Genomic DNA, 23,281 nt, shown 5'->3' with positions numbered 1-23,281 from the left:
TGTTATATAAGATTACCACTTAATGTATTTAATACTTTTCAATAACTTTAAGTCTAATTGGAATTTTGAACCATATTTGTTTCAATTTGTCACAACTCACTTTTTAATACGACACAGAGTTTTTTCGTATGTATATTTTAATTTTGAATTGTACCATGATATCAATTATTGACATCCATATATATGAATAAAATACATACATTTTTTTACAATACTGTTATAAGTAATAAATATTATTTCCAATTTTCGCTTTTTATTGTATTTTATGATTATACAATAATCACATTTTTCATAATTTTGTCGTTTTTGTTTTTAATAAACAAGTGTGTTTAAATATCATATCATTAACTCATAAATACTTATCTGCAGTTGATTGTTTGTCATGTTTTTTATACATTATGACAACTATCAATTTAATATATTTTAAAATAACATGATATTTTATTAATTTTCTAGTTTATAATATAATATAATGTACAATATACATACATGTATGTATGTAAATATCATATCATATCATTTGATAATCGTAACTGTACTTTCAAACAAACTATTGTAACAAAAAACAAACCAATTTGTGTATGTATATATCTCAATAGTCTTCGATGATAATATGATTATTATGTTTACGTATTTCTATTTATTTTCAAAGTTTTTGTGTGTGGAAGGATTCATTTTATAATTATAAAACCAAAATAATATAATATATTAAAAAAATCCATTTAGTATCTATTGAATGTCGTCAACATTAAAACATTAATGTTGTGATAAATAAATATTATATATTGCAATTTAATACATAATAATATAATTATAAAACATTGTAAATAAAAAATTACATAACATTTAAATTTCATGTGTTTTCATTATTTCAATTTCCTTATAAAAATTAACTATCTTGAAAAAAACAAAACACAATGAGCAATCCAAACGATTTGATTTTCAATGTAAATTCTTTTAATTATTTTAAAAAAGGATATTTATTAGCCAAATATCAAGGTGTTGAGTTTTCTTTTTGTTTGAGAGATGAATTGTGGATGCTTTTTTCATCATGTAAAAGTCATGAATCCGATGTTCATAACAAACTCAGAACATGTTTTCAACCATTATATGGTGAAAGTTTCCCAAAAGAACTCAATGAAGAACCGGTTATTCTAAACGAAAATGAAATTATCCAATTGTACTCTACTTTTATTGATGAACAAAATGATTCTGATGTGTGTATTTATTTTATTAAAACTCCAGATCACAAATTACAAAAGAAAAAAATCGTATTTTTATTTTTAAATAAACTTAAGTCAAACAAATATTGGTTGTCATTGATTGTCAAAAAAGCAACACAATATAATATACCACCGGCACTTCCTTTGATTTTTAGAAATTCATTAAACTCGAACATTGAAAACGTATCAAGACTAAATCCTATACATATCACGAATACACTAAATATTGAAAACGAATATTCTTATGTCCAAGAAAACAGTGATGTATTATCATCAAATACATCTGAAAGTGATGACTATTCTCTTGAAGAATATTTGAGGAATCCGAAGAGACATCAGAAAATATATTAATAGATACTACACTTCCTAAAACTACACTACAACATGAAACAATCGATCAAATAAACGAACTTGTTAAAAATAAATTTACCGAAACAATTTCATCGGATATATTAACCAAAGATCCCATAAATATAGCTGAAAAATTAAGGCAGTTTTGTTGGGTTAATGACACTTTTTCAGTTGATCGATTTTTTACTTCTTTTTGGTTCGTATTTGATACTAAACAATCAAGGACTTATAAAGATAGGAATATCATTGAACATAGAATGAATCATGTCACTTCATATATTATCAATTCCCTTGGAATTGAGGCGCATTTTTCGCAAAATCAAACTAAAATGATAAAAACTATAATTGATGTAGCGGTATCTTATATCAGCAAAGATAAAAGACGAGACGTTGAATGTTTAAATATAGATTATAGAACAGCTAAAAGGCAAATGACACGCGAAAATACACATTTCCTTGAAAAATTGAATCAAATAATGGAACATAAAGTTGATTGTGTTGCTATTGGGTTTGACTCATCTTTTAAGAATAAACACAAAGATGTTTATTCAATTGAAATGAGGTATTTATATAATGGTAAAATAAAATTGTGTCCATTGGTTTTAAAAACTTTTGACGGTGTTACATCAGGAAAAGATGTTGCAAAATGGTTAAAAATGAGTTGGATATAGCAAATATTCCACATATCAAAGTTGTTGGTGAAACAACCGATGAAAATGCTACCGAAATTGGAGTTGAATCTGGAGTGATCAAAGAATATAATGATTTAGTGAAAGATGTTAAAACAAACCATTTTGATGTTATAGAACAGCCTGTTCATGGTATTTGGTGTTATTTCCACAGGTATCATCTCTGTGGAGAAGATCTTTCTAGTGACTCTGATGCAGGGCCAATTGTCATTTTTATCAAATGGTTCTGTTCAACGAAAATATTTGACGACTTTTATAAAACAAAAAAGATGTTAAATGTTACAATTGATACTTTTGCAAAAACACGTTTTTTGTATATTTGTAGAAATATTAATACTGTATTGGAACATTATGAAGAAATTGTGTCATATGTTTCAATACCCAGAGTTAAAACAGAACTTGAGAGTGAATTTAAAAACAAAAAAGTTGGTACATATAGCAAAACAATAACACGTAATACAACTGAGTGCACTTTTCCTTTTTATTTTGGTGATAATTCTTTAAAAACAAAAAATAAATTGAGAGTTTTGTGTCATTTATATAAAATGATGTTTGTTTTATGTTCGACTTTTCAAAACAGCGAAGGATCTCTCCCTGAATATTATGAAAGAACGACAATGTTTAGAAAATTCCTTTCTACATGTTTACATCAACTTAAAATGGGAGATTTTAAAGAATTCAAAGACATTAAAGATATTCTAATTGTTGATATCGGTTTTACTGAAAGACTGTTATTGCGTTTGATAATTAACACAGAACTTAGATTTAAATACGCAAACATGTAAGTCAATATGAATTAAATAAATAATATGGTTGATTATTCTACTGGATACATGAACGAAGATGTTTATAAAAATAATGAAACACATAACAATTTGAATCAAATATTATACATATATTATATTTCAGATTTGTTATTAAAAGGAATTAACCCAGATATTAATTGTTACAACAATTATTTATTTCTAAATGATGAATTGTTAATTTTAAAAAACTTGTTATCACGTTTGAACGTTGAAGACAAAAAAAGAATTATTAATAACAGTATTAATAATCAACTACAATCAGAATATGACCAAATATTGATCGAAAAGACTAATTATATAACAAAAGTGCGTTTGTTGGACGTCTTTCAAATATTAAAAAACAATCAATTATCACAACTCATTAAAATAGTTGACGTCCTTGTAACCATATTTCCTTCAACAAGTGATGTGGAAAGAACATTCAATCGAATAAATTAAATTAATCATTTAAACAGTCCATTAAAATTTACAGCGGAAAGATTGAATTATTCAATAAAAAGCAAAAAGACAATATACAAAATTAATTGTTAATTGTTTTAATTTGCTTTTTAATATTTAATTTGTAATTTTAAATATCATGTATTAACAATATACACAAAAAAATATTTTTTTACAACAAAATAAATAGATTTCAATTAAAAAGTTTGTATATAACAAAATTTGATTATTTTTATAATTATTTAAAAATATAAATGTGAAATTTAAATTATTTATTTTTTTTTATTTTAAAAAATATATAATTCTAATTAATGTTAAATGTTTATGATTATAATATAATAAATTTAGATTTATTTTTTAGTAAAAAACGTGTTAAAAATTTAATAATAAAGTTAAATGAAAACATAAATAATTCAAAAACAAATAATAATTTAAACGACAATTAATTTCCCGAAATTGTGGACGTTGTTTTTATATTACAAACTTTTTAAGCACAAAATGCTTTATATAAATAGTTTTCAGTCTTATATAAATAAAAAGTTTAAAAAGCCACACTATGTTCGTTGCTCAATGCAAAACAAATGAATACGCATTCGGCTATTTGAACATAAACGTCAAGCACCGCATCTTAATCAGGCTGACCAGTAGTTCTATTGTTCTTGTGTTACATTAAAAAACAAAACATATAAAAATACAAATAGTAAATATTTAAAAAATGATTTGTTTAAATGTAATACATATGACTCTTCTCACCACGAAATCCCATGTACTTGGCAAGAAGCTTTCGAGGTTCACTCGTTTTGCCCTGTCTACAAAATGTTTTCCAACTTCTCTTTGGAATGACTTGTCCTCCTTTTGTCTCACACTTAAAACATTTTTATACCCCACTTCAAGCGCAAACAAGTCTCTTCCTCTTTCGCTTCGGTTTTGCTTCTCCCAGATAAGTGTGAACAAAAATTTTGAGAAAATTGAGGCACAAAAATTCGATTTGGCCGTTTATTGACACTCCTCGCAGTCGCTTTGACTCCAAACAAGAAGTCGAGTGGCGACAAATAGAACGTTTGACTTTCGCTGTAAAACCCAAATACGCATTCATCACAAAACACAAAGAACGCGCATTTTGGAATGTTATAGACCTTCTTGAAAAAGTCCTGCGAGCAACTTTTAGTAATCGGAATCGGCCTCTCGCTGTCATATAAGACCTCAAACTTCGCACATGAAATCCACTTGTAAAAGTCTGCTCGACAATTTTCAATCAACAGAAAGTCGACATCGGTGGTGTCTAAAATCGACTTTTGTGGATGTTGAAAACTCAGCGACTTCTTTTGCTCAAATTTTTTTTGAGAAGATTTAACCCTTTTTGTGCCACTTTCTATAGACATTTTTTGAGTCTGTTTCTCGTCGCCACGTGTCGTTTTTAGAATTTCTTTCTTTTCAAGTTTGTTGTGAGAAGGCGGAGAGAGTGATGGATACGACACTTTATTGAAATCGTTTTTAATTTCTCTTGTTTTACTTGGGAACACTGGGGGCGGAGAGATCTTGTTAATTGGCTTCTTGTTACAGCAAAATTAGGTAAGACGGGATAGACCTTGACAGGCAATGATGGAGATAGACTGTTACTTTTTGGTCTTATTTTTTCATCTTTTTGTTGTTGTGGTATAAAAATGAAGTTTTGGGAATTGTTAACGTCTGGTGGTGTCGTTTTAGAAAGCAAAGGTTTTTCTTCTTTTGTTTCCTTTGTGTCGGTTTTGCTTGGTGAAAAGTCCATTTTTGTGACCCAAAATTATCTTCGATAGTTTCTTTGGTAATAAAAGTTGTTATAGGATTTGAATTTGTTAGAAGAGCATCTATATCACTCAGAATTTCTTCTTTGAATTTCTTGAGTATATAATCAAGCACTTCACCCGTTATAAGTTTATTTTTGTCAACAGAATACGGCAGAGTGTTGTTCAATTCAATTAAGTCGTCCATTTCTCGAATTTTTGCATTACAAGTTCATTTGACCCCCAATTGACGTTTAGTTTTAATGTCAAAATTTAATGTATTAAAACAAAATAAAATTTAAATTATTTTAAATAATACAGTAAATATTATGACATGTTTTTTTCCATTAAAAAATGTTTTATGTTTTGTTATTAAAACTGTAATATAATTATTTAATTATTAAAATATTAATTATTCAAGTTCGTTGGTATATATTATATTTTTAATATATTAATAAATCCACTCCATTCCAAAGTTAATCCATTCTTTTAATTTTAATTAATAACTGTTTTTTCATAACTAATGAACACAAATTTAACTAAAAGATGGAAGAAGTAAAAGCTCAAATTCAAAGCCTAACAACTCTGATCATTAAGCTGTTAGATGACCCAAAAGAAAACCCAAAGGAATTAATTAAAAAAAAGAAGAGCAAAAAGAATTACCCATTCAAGAGCAAATAAAAGAAGCTGAAAAAGAATTTGAAATATTAGATGAAGATTATCAGAGAAGATTACTATAAGAAAGGAGTGGCAGTCACTTTTGCAAGATGTTTTGTTATTATCAGCAATAACAAAACAACACATTAAAGAGATACAAACAGACAAAATTGAATTGGACAAGTCGATAGAGAAATTGAATGCACTTTACACGGACGACTACGAAATAAAAAAGAAAAAACATGAAGAAGACTTTAAAATTGAACTTTCAAAAATAGAAAAAATCAAAACAAATAAAATTGAGGAGCTGGAAAATATTAAAAACAAACGAAAAGAAATGGAACAAAATTTCAATTTTGGTCTTGAAAACGGCCAACGTCAAAAACTTGAGGAAATTACAAAGAAGAAAATTTCCAATATTGTGTTTAACTCATTTGAAGATGACTGGAGCAAAGATACGTCTGTGTTTGATGATAAAATAAAAGGATAAAGTAATCTTCTGTTTTTGATTGAAGACGACCAAAAGAACAAATTTGGAGGGGTTTACTATGGCACAATTGATAAAAGTGGTTGTTGGTTGAAAAACGACACTTCATTCATATTTTCACTTGTGCGAAATGGAGACTTAAATCCGAAAGTATTTGTGTTAAAAGAAGGACAAGGCGACAACGCTTTTATTTCTTGCACAAAAGACAATTCTTATCTTTTTGCATTTGGATACAATAATACAAAAGACATTTACTTATACGACATATCCCTTGGCAAACGTGGTATAATTAACAACAATAAATGTACTCCCACCAGGTACACTGCACAAAGTGGAGATCTCATTGATGGGCAAACATATACACCAAAAAGTATTCGTGTTTTCCAACTTACCAATTCAATTAATTTATTTTTTAATAAAAATGTTTAAAATAACAAGATCAAGACAAAAGAAATTAAACCAAGTTAAACCTCTACTTGTATGTAATAACAAATACACGTGTTTCAAAAATAATATTTAAATGATTTTAATAACTATTAATATACACATCTAAAATTTTGTTGTATTGCTATATATTTACTCGGACATTTTTTAAACAATTTAAAATAAGAAGCAAAAATATTTGTTTTATCATAACAATGTAAAAACATTATATTTCTTACACTAAATATCATTTAATATATCTCATCCAATAAGCAACAGTCAAAGTACATCAATAACAAGTCTTTGTTTTATAACATAATTGCATTTTCTCAAATAAACATATAAAGTATATAAACAAAGAAAAACAATAACAAATGAGTCACACAAGAACATAAACATAGAGATTGTTACATTAAACAAATTCAAAAATAATATTATTTTTTTATGGTAACTTGATTTGTTCGTTGTCCAATTATCCAAATCTCAGCAAAATAAGACAGTGGTTACTGATTATGTTGCAGAGTCTTTTTTATTTTACACAACATGAATTAGACCAGTCAGATACTACTTTTTGTTTGATTTGAAACTTGAATACTTTGAAAAGAGAATCAAATTTTTTGTTGTTCTCTTTTAATGTGCAAATATGTTTTAACAAGAAGAATTCACCATTAAACATGAAATTATAATAATATTGAATGCTGTGATTGTATTTTATTACATTTTATCATCACACAAATCATTTTTATATAAATAATAGATACTTTTTTATAATGTTAATTAAAATATAAAAATGTTTCAATTTAGTAATATCAAGCTGCTGTATTAAATACTTAAATTAATTCATTTGGGTTTATACCGCATTATAACTTTTTTGAATAGATTCAACGATATTATTAATTGTTTCTCTTTCTTTTGGGTTTTGTTTCCAACACATTTGTATTAGTTGATATAATGTTTCTGGAATGTTTTCTCTTCTTTCAAGTCGTTTTCCAGCAGTCACAAATTCTGCTATTTTCCATGGAAATTTGAATGTGGTAATTGGATACGCTGCACACCACCCAAACACTTCAAGCATTGTTATTGCAAAAAATAGACATCTGCTGGTTTCTTATAATGCTCTTTGTTCAACACCTCAGGTGCCATGTAAGTTGGTGTACCAATACCCTTTGTGAATGTCATGTTAGTCATCAACATATTCACATTTCTAGCACTCCCAAAATCAGTCAATTTAGCATTCACTTTATCATTTAAATTTAATGAAAACACAAGTAAATTGCCTGGTTTGATGTCTCGATGTAAAATGCAGTTTTCGTGTAAATACAAAATCCCTCTTGATGCGTCCAACATCATTTTAATTCGAAGTATCATGTCAACTTCGTCAGATGTTTTGTGTTTCATTAATTTTTGTAAACTTCCATATTGTGCGAACTCGGTGACCATACACACTTTATTTGGTATAAATACAGCTCCATAGAAATGGACGATATATTCACTCCGAAATTTGTCAAGCATTTCAACTTCTTTGGTAAAGTCAATTATTTCATCAACATCTTTTTTTAATTCCTTCATCTTCTTAATAGCTACACAATTTTTTCTAAAACTTCCTTTGTAGACAATTCCAAAAGACCCCTCGCCCAGTTTCTTCTCTTCAATTAACTCGTCTGGGTCAAGTCGTGTTGACATCTCAGTAATAATGCTCAGAGTTAATTGGTTGTAAATGGAATTAATTGTTAGTAATTCCATCTCTTAATCCTTTTGAGAAAAGAACAATTTTATCATCAATTTTACATGAACAATTTGGTTCAATAAATATTTCAAATTCGACTGCCATTCAGTGTGGTAAAGATACAATTTTGGGTTCTGTTTTGATTTTGTATTTTGCAGTGTTCTTTTTTTTGTCGAAAATTGAATTTTTAAATGTTGCTTTGACGATTTTTTTACACATAGCAACTCACTAATTTCAACACATACTTTGACTAAATAATCAGAACAACCAAATAATATATCAGTTTTATTGACAACGACATTATCGCCAAGTTGAACAAAAGAAATTTTTGAATAACTCATTTTAAAACTTGTTGTTGTTTTTTCAAGTTGTTTTTGATGTCCTTTTTTCAATATATTTAACTGTAAATACAATTAATGATATTGAAAATATCATCATTATTATTGTTAACACAATTATAATAAGAAGTACCCACCAAATTATTTTCTTGTCACATAACGTTCCGGTTATATTTGGAAAGTGCCAAAATGTATATTTTGAGTTTAGTACTCTAATACATTCTGATACAAATGTATATCAAGACGAATTCCATTTTCAAATAAACCCTATTTTTAACACAAGATGTGCATTTCTCATGTTGTGTACATGTTGTACAGTTGTTGTAACATTTTTCACACTCTTTGTCATTAACAGTGTGATATCCACGCAAACATTTGTTACACCCATTTTGTGTGACTTCAACAGCACACCCAAAAATACTGTTTTGTGGCAAACACTTTCCACTTATTGTTTTATAATTTGTCGAATTGCAAGTCAAACACTTGTCTTTTGTGTTGCATGTTGAGCATTTAGAAAGACATTCAACACAATCCATCCCAACTCTGTAATACCCATCTTTGCATTGATAACACCCACCACTAATTTGTGATATTTTGTCGCATTTCCCCAACAGCTCGGTGCTTGGTATACACGTGTAATTCTCATCCATACAAAACCCATATTTACATGACAAACATTTTGTATCACTTTCAATACAACTTGTGCAATTTTCAGAACATGATAACATTTTGCAAATAAAAAGTAATACCCAATGTCACACGTAATACAGCTATATTTGTTATACATAATACATTTAGTTGAAGTTGTGTTCTTTATAACACTTACACAAATGTTATTGTTAAGATTATAATTATTATCACATTCCAAACATTTGTTGTTCACAATAAAAACACATTCTTCTTTTGCTAAAACACACATTTCGTTTTCTTCATTAAATGTTTCATTTATACAAATAAGTGACGTGCATTGTCTTTCATTGGTAATAAAACAATTAGTTTCACATGTGATTGCATTGTTTTTGTCACATGATATAGAGTGTACGTAGTTTGATGAACAATTGTTGCAAACCCCATTTGCCATGTAATAATTGTCATTACACCAAACAGTCGATATTCCATTTGAAACTGCACCTTCGATTTCAACGCAAGAATTTTCATTATTTAGAATGAAATTGTTATCACAAATAAAACATTTTTCGTTTTTACATAAACGGCAATGCGATGTGCAGCTTTCGCATTTGTCATATGAATTTCCGTTGTGACAATTGATGCTAACACTCCCATCACTGTGTTGGCATTTGAAATCCAACACACATTTGTTTTCATTTTTTATGTAACTATATTGACATTTGTAACAATTAGTTGATGTGCCATATAAACAAATTTCTGAACTAATACATTCGAATTGTTCATTTAAAACAAACCCAGTTTTACACAATACACCTTTGTTGTTTTTGTTGTACGTCTCACAATTTTCGTCAAGAGGTAGACATGTTCCATTTACAAGTCGAGATTTATTGTCGCACATGAGGCAAGTTAAACCATATTTAGTCACTTCAACTAGATAACAATTATTCATCGCATTATAACTACTGGGGTTTTCCAAGAATACAAAACTTTATTCAATTACAATGAAATTAAATAGAACTATTTGAATCAAAGTAGTGTTTTTAGAAATAAAAACTTTCGTGTTTTCATACAAACATAGTGTTTTTCTTCTTCCAGTGCAGTCATTTTTAATTCTGTGATGTTTTGGTTTAAATCAAATCTGTAATATGAAGCACCGTAACAAGACACTGTATTTGACATAGTTGAATAAATAAATGACGAAAAATTTTCAAACAAAGAAATTGGTACTTTCTCAAAAGTGAACAGTAACACTATATCATTACAATTTAAAGTTCAAATTTGATGTTACACGTTAAAACACTAAAAATTAATTAAGTTTTATTTTTGACATTTTATAAAAATAGAAATGTTGTGATAAACAGTGAAAACTAATACATCAACTATTATTATTACTTCATTGAAATTAATAATAAATTAACTTTTCTGTTTTAGATAATAATAAATATTGTGGTGTTACTGAGGTATATATGTTTAATTGTGTGTTTTATATGAGTAATAAGAATACTATAGTTAAAAAAATAATCTAATATAACAACTCTCTTACATGTAATTATCAACAAAAAGTTGTTAAACAAAATTGTGCACATCGACATAGTTACACAACACAATTGATAACAATTGTTTATTTTTGTTTAATGAATATCATAGTCATCACACAAAAGTTATTATTTACAATCAATAAAATCAATGTAATAAACAACCATTATTTAAGTTGAATTTTAATTTGATAATTACCTTTGTATCAACACTGTTGTATATATTTTTTGTTTGAACATCTAATTGTGTAAATTAATTTGTTATGTGAAATTTGATTACAAGATCTGTTAAGGTTAATGGTGATTATATATAATTAATTCAACAATATGTAAATTCAGAAAAAAAATTGTGCAGTTTTAAAAAATATTATTTGGTTATTTGGTAAAGAGGAAAGTAAAATGCCGATTTACAAAATAAATAATTAATTCGATTCAAAAGATTATAAGATTACTTGGGTCGTGACAATCTAGGAGGTCACCTTAACAATTTAATGTTTATTTGTTTTACATCGGTATAAAATTAAATGAATAAAAATACTTTTATAGTAGTTTTGTATTAACATAATAAACTATAGTTAAATGATTGATAAGTTGTTTTAAATAGTTTTTTGAAATCTTCCTTGTGTTTATTTTTATAAATTATATTTGTTCAATAGCATAAGAGTTAATTATATTTTTGATGTTTTGATTTTCAATCAATTTCCCAGTTTTAACCAAAATAAAATCAAATTTGCTTCTATTTTTGATTACTTTGTTAAACCCCGACTAAAGTTCAACAAAAGTTAAACAGATACAGACAAAATGTGCAAATTTTGTAAGGTGAAATTATTGTTTTTAACTATAAATGTTAATAATAAATAATTTTATTAGACTTTCTCAAGTTTTTATAAATTTAATAGTTTTTTAAACAAACTTAAGTTTCAAATTAAAGCAAAAATTACCTAATAAGTTATAATTTCCATTAATTTATGAAAATTAAATAGACTTATAAGGATTTAAACTTATATATCATTATAAATCATTTTATGTCATCATGTTTCTTATATTGGGACAATGTTTTTGGAATTATAAAATTCTTTTTTATATTATAACACCTTTAACATTAAACAAATTAATTTGTATGTGATTTCATTATTTAAATACATAACTATTTACTAACAAACCAAAACATTATTTACAATTATGTACACACTTATTAAATATTGTAATTATTTTTATATTTAAGAAACAATGTGATTGAAAAAAACCAAAACATTTATAATGTTTAAAAGTATTAATAAGTTATTAATTTGTTTGAATTTCTTTAATTTTAACATTTTAATAGTTCTGAGTTATAGCCATTATACAGTTTTAATAATAAAATCCATTTACATTCTAGTTATTGTGTTATGTTTTGTTTTTTGTGCTTTATTTGAAAAATCAAGTTGTTTTGCAAGTTTTTATCTTAATGTTAATATCTGTGTTTTATGTCCAAAAGGTTATTACTGTCCTTCAGATGGAATTAAAATTCCGTGTGATCCTGGTAATTTTTCGGCTATACTTGGTCATGATTATTGTAAATTGTGTCTATATGGAACTTACTCAACTGAATTTGGATCAACAAAATGAAATACCTGTCCACTCGGTTCTTACTTTTTGATTGGTGCAACTTTTTGCACAATTTGCACTAGTACAACATGTGATTCATTTAGTCCAACGACAGGAAAGTGTCTCTCTTGTTCAGTTGGTTGTGGTTTTGTTTCTGATGGTATTTGCAAATCCTGTGAAGCTGGATATTTCTCTCCTGGTGGTTTTAATTCATGTTCAAAATGTCCAACCAATCATTTTTTCTACAACTGGAAGTGGTTTTTGTACCCCGTGCAACTCAGCATGCAAAACGTGTGATGACACAAATGGAAACTGTTTAACATGTTACATATTTTTTTATTTCAAATAGTGTTTGTTTGAGTTGTCTAGCAGGTCAATTTTACAGTCCAGATGGTTGTTCGGATCGTTTAGAACAAACTTATACTTTTGCAAACAGTTCAATGTGTATGAATTATAGTTCATGTGTTACATGTGACAAAACTAATGGTGAATGCATTTTATGTAAGAAGGGGCAATTTATTGAAGATTATAAGTGTATTTATTTTAAAACTGGAACTTATAAAAATAGTTTCCGATGTATACCCCGTCAAAAAATAACATATTCAAATTTACCAGCAAATGATAAAAAGAAAAGAACAAATGTGATGTCTGCCCAATGGGAACATACTCAATTAGTCAATCAACTACTTGTTTTCTTTGCAAAAATGGTTTTTATTCAACAGAAGGATCATCTAAATGTTTGTCATGCAATTCAACGTGTTTAATGTGTAACAAAACAAATGGAAACTGCATCACTTGTATTTCTAACAATGGTTTAGATGAGTTGTTTGATTTCCACATCTGTCCCGCCGTAATTTACGCAAATTCAACAAATAACAAATGCCAACACTGTGAAGATAAAATGTATCAGTCAAATGATGGACAAACATATTGCAATTCATGTGATATCAACTGTGAAACATGTGATAATATCAGTGGCAAATGCCTGAAATGTTATTCTGGATAAGTTCTTAGTTATGACGGGAACTGTAAATTGTGTCCTAATGGCTATTATTCAAATGGTAACATTTCAACGTGTTTGCCATGTCCATTTGAGTGCACAAATTGTTTCAAAGAAAGTGGCGAATGCACAACATGTCAGTATCGGTACAAACAAGTCACAAATCAAAACACTGGAAACAAAGAATGTGTTTTATGTTCGTTAAATGGTAATTGTGCCATGTGTGATTTGAATATTAACGAGTTTAAAAAAAATGTGTTGAGTGTTTGGGTGGGTTTTATTTGAAATTTAACAACTGTTACAATTGTTTACAAGTGACAAATTGTGTGCAATGTTTACCAAAGAGTAGTAATTGTTTGACGTGTTCTGGTGAATATATTACAGTTGGTGAAATTGTATCTCATGCGAAGAAGGCAAAGTGAAAGTTACTACAAATATTTGTATTAGTTGTTTAAATTTTGAATTGATTCCAAATTGCCAACTCTGTGAATACAATAATGAAAAACAAACGTGTTTTAAATGTTATGCATTTTATGTTTTGAATGATGACAAATTAGAGTGTTTACTGGCGTATTCAAACACTACACATTATAATTATGATACATTTAAAAGTGTTATTAATATTGAAGGTTGTATTAATCAAGTAAATTCGTCGTGTTTCATGTGTAACGACAAATGCATTTTAATTGATGGAAAATGCATTGAAAAACAAAATGATAAATGCTTTAATTATTCTTTAAAAACATGTGATAACTGTTATAAAAATGTTATTACAACAGATAGTGATTATTCAATTACAAGCACATGCAAATACCAACTTACTCAAAATGACAAAACAACTTGTTTGATATACAAAAACAACACACAAGAAGGTATCAAAATAAACAACTGCAGATATACACAAAACGAGTTTTGTTATTTGGCGGATGGTGGATATTACACGACATTAGACAACAATGTAAAAACTACAAATTGTGAAAATTCTAAGATCTGTCAAAATGTTATCGGTAAAAAAGTCTACTTACCATGTAAAAACTATTTTGTATTAAAATTAAACATGTTGTGTTCACAAGACTCTAACTGTGCCGAATATAAGAACGATGTGTGCATTACATGTAAGGATAACCATCATTCTATAAGTGGTGGATGTATTTCAAACGACAACGAGTGTATGATTCAAAACAAAGAAATTTGCATATTTTGTAAAACTAGTAAAATAATAGTTGATGGAATGTGTGTTTCAACAGATTCAATTGACTGCAAAAATTTTGTTGAAAAAGTTTGCAAACAATGCGAAGAAAATTATTAGAAAGACACGAATGGGTGTTTGCCAAAACAAGACAAATACAAAAACCGGGAATATGTAAGTGTTGTGTTGTGTCATGTTTGGAGTGCAATAAATCCAATGTTCTTGTTGACGGTGATGAATATAATAACACAATAAATACACTTAATATTCAAACAATGAGTAAAACAACAACAGACAACTTCATATTAAGAAGTTCAAAGGGGTGTTTGCGATGTAGTGATGGGTATCACATTTCAAACTCTGTTTGTGTGAAATGTGAGTACCCATGCACTTATTGCTCGAATTTAACGTATTGCACAAAATGTGATTCATATTCGTACATCAAGAATGGCAAGTGTATTGAAATCAATGAGATACTGAGTGTGTATGATGTGATGATGTCGACATATGAGGGGTGTGTTGTGTGTAAAGACGGGTACATGCGATCAAGTGATGGCAAGCAATGCGTTAGATGTGACATGTCGTGTGCAACATGTTCCAATGATGGTGATTGTGTTGTTTGCAGTGATAGATATTACAGAACACCAAACAACAACACTAAGCTGTGCAACCCACAAAAAGAATTGAACAACTGTTTGAACAAAACAACAAGTGGTTGCACACTATGTGAAAATGGATTTGCACTGAAAGACAATTTGTGTTACAAATGTGGTCAAAACTGCATTTTTTGTGATGCCACTTTTGAGTGTTCAAATTGTGATAATGACAACGTTTTAAGAAACGGAGTGTGTGTTTACTTTTCTAAAATACAAAACTGCATTTCATCACAATTCTCCATTTGTTGGGAGTGTGCAGATGGCTTTAAGTTGAGTGACAATAAAATATAGTATTTTGCAAACACGATTTATGGATTGGTTGTTGGTATTCCAGTTGTTTGTGTTGTTGTGATGTTTGTTGTTATAATTGCATTTATAATCATTGTAGTTCTGTTTGTGTTTAAAAAGAAAGACAACAAACACACCAAAAATATTTGTGTTTTCAAGATGAGTCGCTCCAATATCATTATGACTAAACTTGAAGGTGTTATTTTTTCAAACAAAAATGAAATTTCTTTTTGGTTGAAAGTGACAAAATACAAATTGAAAATGAAAGTCGTGAATTGTTGTGTGTTAACAACTAGTCTATAAGTAACATGAAAATTCAAATCACAACAAAAGACAAGTGTGACAAATACAAAATTCGCACAAAACCCAAAATTGTGACTTTAAAGAGCGGATTTGTATGCGAATTTGAAGTCTTTATAACACCATATTGCACAATGGATTTGAGTGACGAAATCATGATTGTCTCGCTTGATTTACATTATGGTAAAGGGATTCATGAGGATTGTTATTTTTTCTGAGGATGGTAAATATCTTAAACATAATTTCTTTCATTTTGGATTTTTTTGCCTAAGATAAATAAGGTATATTTTGAAACACGTGATTTTCTTTAAAAATGCTATTTATGGATTTTTTGAAAGATGATTCTTTCAGTTGATTTTTACAAAAAAATAATCTATTTCTATTTTCTGATTTACCAGTTGACTAACCTTGGTTCATATGAAAACAATAAAAATTAATTTAATTTATCGAAAAAGTCGATTTATTTATCAAAATCACAAAACAAATTAATTTAACAATTTTTAATCTTTTTCACAAAAAATACAATTTATTATGAATCAATTCATGATATTTCAAACAATAAAAATTGATAGCAAATAACATACTGATAATTAATACTTTATGCGATGACAATTTATGTATTTGCGCAAATTCAAAACGCGAGGTTTTGAAGATCGATAAAACAACGATTGATAAATAAACAAATTTGTATAATTATTGTTTTTGTTATAAACGGTTTTATTTATTTTTCAAAACATATACATACAAGAAATATATGTTTATATTATTTTTTTATTATACGATATTAATTTCAATAAATGTATCTTTAATTCAATAAACAATTTTATATATTATTTGGCGTTTTTGTTGTGTTTTGACGATTTTTGATATAATCAATTAACAAAAACCCACTTTATAAATAATCTTTGAAAATATAATTTTATTTATAGAATTTTAAATCAATAATGGCAGTGCTATACATATCTCTGAGGATGGTAAGTCGTGTAACAAACAGACTTTATCAACACAGACTTAAACATCTAAAAAGTGAAATGACGTGTTCCCATATTCAAAAATAGTAACTTACTCAATATACATTTCAGACAGATGAAAAGTGTAAACTTTCTATTTCTGTCATCCTCAGAAAATAATTGCCATCCTCAGAACTGTAAATCTGTTTAAAACACAAGTTAATATCAAAATGAAACAATCATATTAAATTATACACAATATGATTAACTTTGTTATTATAATAAATTTGAATAATTGCATAAATTACAAAAATATTTATAAATTTGTTTTTTTAAAAATGCATTTTTATTAAATCAGTGTTTTCGACTTTTTCAATTTTCATTTTGATAAAAAAACAATTATCAATTTAAATGTAGATTTTAATTATTATGTTATAAAGACGGATTCGGAAATAATTTCAATAAGTATATAATCATAATACGAACAAGTTGAATACACAATTTGTTATTTCCCGTCTCAAGTTCGCGAGATATAATTATTGTTTTTGTTTACTGATTATCGTAACGATTTTTTGATTGTATTTAATTTTTTGGCATTTATGACAAATTATTACCATTATTTAAAATTTGAACTTTGACTCAAAATATTAAGTGTAAATTATAACTTGGGGTATGAAAGTGGGCTTTATGGGGAACTGAACCTTATGGATTTGTTTTTTGTATCCTCATAAAAATATTTTTTAATAAGGATAGCTTTGATCCTGAGGATACACCTTATCCTCAAGAAACCCTTAAACAAAACTCGACTTTAATCAAAGCACTGGTGGAACAATCAACACGTTTGGATTACGACGAAATTAAAACTGAAAAGAAACTCAGCGAATAGTCATTTGGTATTGTTGACAATCGGACTTACAGAGGAAATGTTGTTGCAATAAAGAAGATGAAACAAGTTGCCAACTCAAATGAAGAGAATACAGTTGATGAATTTACAAAAGAAGTTGAAATGCTTGACAAATAACCAATATAATATGTTATATATAAATTATGCTATATTTAAATGTTAATAACAATAATTATATTTGAATGTCATTAGTGTAACTCAATACTAATTTATGTATTTTATTTTTTTGAATGTAGTGTTAATAAAAGATCAACTTATTGTTTTTTGAAAAACCCAATTTTTTAAATCAATATCTTGATTCTTAGACTTCTGGGGTATAATAATTTTTATATATTATGGACACACAAACTTGAGCCAAAATTCAAATTATAAAACTGTTGCAAAATTTAATTCCTCTCAATTTAGTTTAATCATTTGAAATTTAAGTTTGATTTTACATGTTTACATAGTTGAAAAGTTACTTGTTTTGTTTTTAGGCTGTTTTTCAAAATGAAAGCGTATCAATAAAGAGTAAAACTTAATACAACAACTGTTATTTAATAGGTGCTTCTTTTTAATTTTATTATTATTATTGTTTTTTTATTGAAAATAAGTGTTTATTGTTGTGTTTTGTTATATGACAAATAATATAACGATAGTTCAGAAAAAAAAATGTATATAATATCTCGCTTATATGTAATTATAATCATTTAGCTGCAGGATGAAAATTGAGGATATCAACTTTGTTATACAATGAAATTAATAACAATGATTAATATTTGATTATTTTGTTTTAACATAATGTCAAACAAATTACACAAAAATTAAAATCGATATTTTTGAATAACAATGTCATTAACAATCGTTATTCGACTTTAAATTTAATTTAACAATTAAATTTGAATTAAAAATATTGTATATCTGTTATTAATTTATTGAAACTTTTTATTGTGTTGATAATTATGTTATGTAAATAATTAAAAAATTCATTATATAAAACTTATTATAAAAAACTCCAAAAACTTATGCAATTTTAAATAATGTTTGTAAAAAAAGTAAAAACAAATTGAAATTTAGAACAATAGTTGTACCTGGTTGTAATTCGAAATACACATAACACAATTATATTACCAAACTTTGTAAAAACAAATGATGTCAAAACAGTCATCAGCACGCATGGTGATCCACTCAAAAATGTTTGAAAACTTTGCACCAAAACACAACACCCCTTTACAAAACAAGGCAATCAAAACAGTCACATACATCACACTTAATGAGCAATACGATAAGAAACAGAAACGGTGGGCTTATCAAAATTTCAAAAACAAGAAATCAAAAGGTAAGAATCCAACACGTGTTGAAATACGCTCACAATTTGCTTTCATCTGATTGTAGTTCAATTCGATTGTGTTATTGTTGTTTTATTTGATAATTTAAATTCTTGAATAATATTATCAAATATAATAATATAAAATAAAAATACACAAAAAATAGTCAAACAGACTTCAGTGCCTCTCATTTCAGAGTGTTGTGCACGCACTCGACCCCTCAACAAGCAGTTCATCGTGCATTGCTGCGTATCTCCCTCTGGCACTGAAGTGATGAAAGTCTTCATCCTATTTTATGAATTCTATTTGTTTAATAGAAAGTGACATACTCTAAGAATGATCCTAGTCGTACGGTCTAATTTTTTATTTTTTATTTCTTTGTCTTTGTAATTATCGCCAAAATCAATAATTATGGGTTTGAATTTCATTATTTATTAATTTTTTATTTAATCTACTACAAATTATATTATCAATTATATATTTAATTATGAATTAACTAAGATACTATAATAAATAATATATAATAAATTAATAAATATTAATTAGATACTAATAAATTAAACTATAACAATTAATTAATAACATATTATATTTATACAATTCATTATAACTATAAAATTATCAACACATCTCAAGTGTTAAAAACAGATTAAAACACAAAACCAACCAAAAAGTAACTTAGAAGGCAATCATCAAGAGAAACACAACAGTTACAACTAACACCTTTAATGTCCCACTTTTGTTCATACAAACCTCGCATTCAGTGTTGCATTGTTTGTATGGCGTGTTGTAAGTGTCTTTGCACTTCTCGCATTTTCCTTCTTTTTCAAAGTACTTTTCTGGACACATGTCAACACACTTGTCATCTGACATAAAATAGTTTTCTTTGCACTTGTCACACTTTTCTTTTGCTGCACACGTCATGTAGTTATCCATGCACATACCACATTTTTTTGTTGTCGACATTGAAGAACCCATCTCGACATTTCTCAACACACTTCATAGTTCCCTCCTCCAACATCTTTGGTGAAACACACTCTTGGCAGTCAGTTGCATTGCTGCACACTTTGCAACCATCAGTGTATCTCTTGCACATCTTCTCAGCACCATCTTTGAAATACATTTCTGGACAGTTGCCTTTCACACACTTTTTGGTGTCTTCAACAATCAGAGCATCGTCTTTGCAAACAGTGCATTTTGTTTCTTCGGTGCTCGTATTGCAAACATCAACACATGCAGTGCACACCTTATCCTTTGCAAAGTACGCTTCTGGGCAATCCTTTTATAAGTTTTGTCTGGTTGGAACTTGTTGGTTGTGCATAAAATAAAATCCGTGGCTAATTTGCATTTCTCATATCCAGCAATTGTGTTACACATAAAACACATTCCCTTAGTTGTCAAATAAAATTCATCAATACAAAACAAACACTTTTACTTGGATTCACAAGTCAGACAATTGTTTCCAGTTTTGCACTTCTTACATGTTGCTGCTGCTGTTTTATCTTTGTAGTATCCAGATGGGCATTCAGTGGCTGTAACACATTTCCAGTGTTTTCAAACAGAAGTAGTGGGTTATCTGGACAAGAAGTGCATTTGGTCCCATCAGTGCAAGTTTTGCAGTCTGCTAAACACTTCTTGCAATTGAATGAAGTTGCGGTTGAATCGTAGCTATATATTATTCATCATCACATGCATCAAAACACTCAAAAATGTCTTTTTATATAGTTAGTTTTTATGATATTGGTAACATTTTTTAACGACAATATATATATATATATAATATTGTTAATAGTTTCAAATTGGATAAATACATTGAAAAGTAATCCAGAATCATAGTCAAATCAGTTTTATCATGTGATGTTAATCTGACATTTCATTTAAAAACTTTTATGACAATTATTATAAAAAACGAAAAAACTAAAACACTTATACAATTTGATATTGTTTTAATATGTTATAAATGAAAATAGTATGATTAATTTAAGTGTTATTATTTGGTAAAATGAAAATTTGAGTTCTCGTGTTATCAGAAACAACTCACTAAATAATCACTTTTGTCAGTATAAATTACAATGGTATGTGTGTCGTTTAATAATCAAATATCGTTGTATTAAAGTCCAATAATATTTATATTTGGTTGTAACATAAAATAATAATATACACAATTGTGGTTTTTAATATTGTTCTTTTAAATAATTATATAAATAGAGTAAATTTGTTGTATACTTAGAATATATTTATGTTTAAATGATTTTTAGCATATGTTTATTATTATTGTATATAAAAAATGAAAGTAAATTGTGTTGCTAAGTGATTTTGTGTTATATATATTTTATAATAAAAAATTAAATTGAAACCATATTAAATAATTTATTAATTATTTCTATTTATCTGTTATCTTTTTAACAAGTCCAAATGATTTAAATTTTTACACCCATCAAATGTTCCCTTTCCTATATATTTGATTTTATTTCCATGTATAATATTAGTAAGATAAATATCATTTTTAAAACACCTTTCTCCTATAATTTCAACGTTTTCTGGAATACTGATATTTGGCAACCAAAAACAACCTTCAAAGCATTTTCTCTTGATACAAGTGAGTGTTGTAGGCAAACTGATAAAAGTCAAACAACTACATCCACAAAACATTTCTATTGGAAGTTCTTTCACGCGACTTTTAATTGCAACATTCTTCAAACACAAGCAGTGCCCAAAGCACTTTCTTTTGAGTTGTGTAATATTCTCTGGAAGTTCGATTTTTGACAGTAATCGCACACAATAAAACGCGTATTTGTCGATCGACCTGAGACAGTCATTGAATTGAATTGAATTCATCGCACAATATGAAAACGAAAAACGATTAATGGAAAGAACTTTTTGAGGAACGACAAAGTTGGTTAGATTTATATAATTTATGTCGTGTGATACATTAAAAAATGCTTCTGGTGGTAATTGTTGAGATTTTATATATTCTCGTGTTATTTCAATATTTTTATAAAGAACGTTTTCGACTGGACAATTCTTAATATGCAATTTTTGAATGTCATCGAATTTCACATTAAAATGAACAACAACGGAATACAATTTTTTAAAAGAAAGTTTTGACGAATATTTTGAATATAAATGTAGGGTTTCCAAATTTGGAAAGTATTTTTGAGTTTTTCGAGTTATAGGAATCGGGTTGTAGTGAAATTTGGATAAATTGTCTTTGTACTTTTTACATACAAATTCGATGTGGATAAAGTCATTTAGAGACTTAAAAAATTGTGAAACAATCATCATATTATAACTGTCTATTTGACTCATTTATTATTTTAGAATACAAGATTTATATTTATAAGAAAAATAAATAATTATTAAAACTAATATTAATTTCATTTTTTACTATACAAAACCATTTTATTTTGATGGTTTTTTCTTCTGTGATTGAAAAGCACAGCATCAGACATTTACAGAACAAAGAATCTTGTCAATAATCCACGAAATAATAATAAAAATGAAATTGTTATTTTTAATGTTAAAATGACGTTGGCATTTACAAAATGGTGTTTAAAAACGTTAATATTATTTTGAATTTTTATTTTTTTGTGAATTTAAAAAATTACTTCAATGTTATTTTATTATTATTTGTTAAATGATGTATCGTTATAAAAACTTTGAACAAAACGTGAATTATAAAAAGTGTCAAAATAATTAAGAATTATAAATCTAAAAAGGGTTTTTAACATGATATATATATATTTCAAATCAAACATCTAAAACCAATTTATAAAGTATTTTAGTTTTTTGTATTCATTTTAAAAAGCCTACTATTGACACAACAATAATAATTATTATTATAATTTTGGGAGGTTTAAAAAGATTAACTATTTTATTTTAACAAAACATTTAAAAATAATAAACATGTTTGAAATGTGATAATATATCAATACGTCACATTATTAAATAAATAAAAAAGCATCTGTGGTCTGAGATCAGTATTCCACCCTTTCAAGGTTGAGATCCGGGTTCGAGTCCCGGCAAATATACTT

The 23,281-nt window shown here is 27.3% G+C and overlaps 6 protein-coding genes across 6 annotated transcripts; 2 read left to right on the top strand and 4 right to left on the bottom strand.

The window, feature by feature from the left end:
* Window positions 1-4,373: 4,373 nt before the first annotated feature.
* Window positions 4,374-4,889, bottom strand: EIN_282430 (hypothetical protein; the record flags this gene model as incomplete). The annotated part of the gene is made up of 1 exon (XM_004185160.1): window positions 4,374-4,889. The coding sequence occupies one exon, from the start codon at window positions 4,887-4,889 to the stop codon at window positions 4,374-4,376; it is 516 nt and encodes a 171-aa protein (XP_004185208.1).
* A 3,025-nt stretch (window positions 4,890-7,914) lies between these two features.
* Window positions 7,915-8,580, bottom strand: EIN_282420 (serine/threonine protein kinase, putative; the record flags this gene model as incomplete). Its single annotated transcript, XM_004185159.1, has 1 exon — window positions 7,915-8,580. The coding sequence occupies one exon, from the start codon at window positions 8,578-8,580 to the stop codon at window positions 7,915-7,917; it is 666 nt and encodes a 221-aa protein (XP_004185207.1).
* A 796-nt stretch (window positions 8,581-9,376) lies between these two features.
* EIN_282410 (hypothetical protein) lies at window positions 9,377-10,710 on the bottom strand (the record flags this gene model as incomplete). The annotated part of the gene is made up of 2 exons (XM_004185158.1): window positions 9,377-10,490; window positions 10,586-10,710. 2 exons carry the CDS (start codon window positions 10,708-10,710, stop codon window positions 9,377-9,379), a joined length of 1,239 nt encoding a protein of 412 aa, XP_004185206.1.
* Window positions 10,711-15,117: 4,407 nt separating this feature from the next.
* On the top strand, window positions 15,118-15,789 carry EIN_282400 (hypothetical protein; the record flags this gene model as incomplete). Its single annotated transcript, XM_004185157.1, has 1 exon — window positions 15,118-15,789. The coding sequence occupies one exon, from the start codon at window positions 15,118-15,120 to the stop codon at window positions 15,787-15,789; it is 672 nt and encodes a 223-aa protein (XP_004185205.1).
* A 60-nt stretch (window positions 15,790-15,849) lies between these two features.
* On the top strand, window positions 15,850-16,304 carry EIN_282390 (hypothetical protein; the record flags this gene model as incomplete). The annotated part of the gene is made up of 2 exons (XM_004185156.1): window positions 15,850-16,063; window positions 16,120-16,304. 2 exons carry the CDS (start codon window positions 15,850-15,852, stop codon window positions 16,302-16,304), a joined length of 399 nt encoding a protein of 132 aa, XP_004185204.1.
* Window positions 16,305-21,641: 5,337 nt separating this feature from the next.
* EIN_282380 (hypothetical protein) lies at window positions 21,642-22,978 on the bottom strand (the record flags this gene model as incomplete). The annotated part of the gene is made up of 3 exons (XM_004185155.1): window positions 21,642-22,551; window positions 22,646-22,715; window positions 22,906-22,978. 3 exons carry the CDS (start codon window positions 22,976-22,978, stop codon window positions 21,642-21,644), a joined length of 1,053 nt encoding a protein of 350 aa, XP_004185203.1.
* Window positions 22,979-23,281: the final 303 nt, after the last annotated feature.

The sequence above is a fragment of the Entamoeba invadens genome, assembly GCF_000330505.1.
Source record: "Entamoeba invadens IP1 unplaced genomic scaffold scaff_1105074725543, whole genome shotgun sequence".
Lineage (NCBI taxonomy): Eukaryota > Evosea > Mastigamoebida > Endamoebidae > Entamoeba > Entamoeba invadens.
This window is presented reverse-complemented; position numbering and strand designations above follow the sequence as displayed.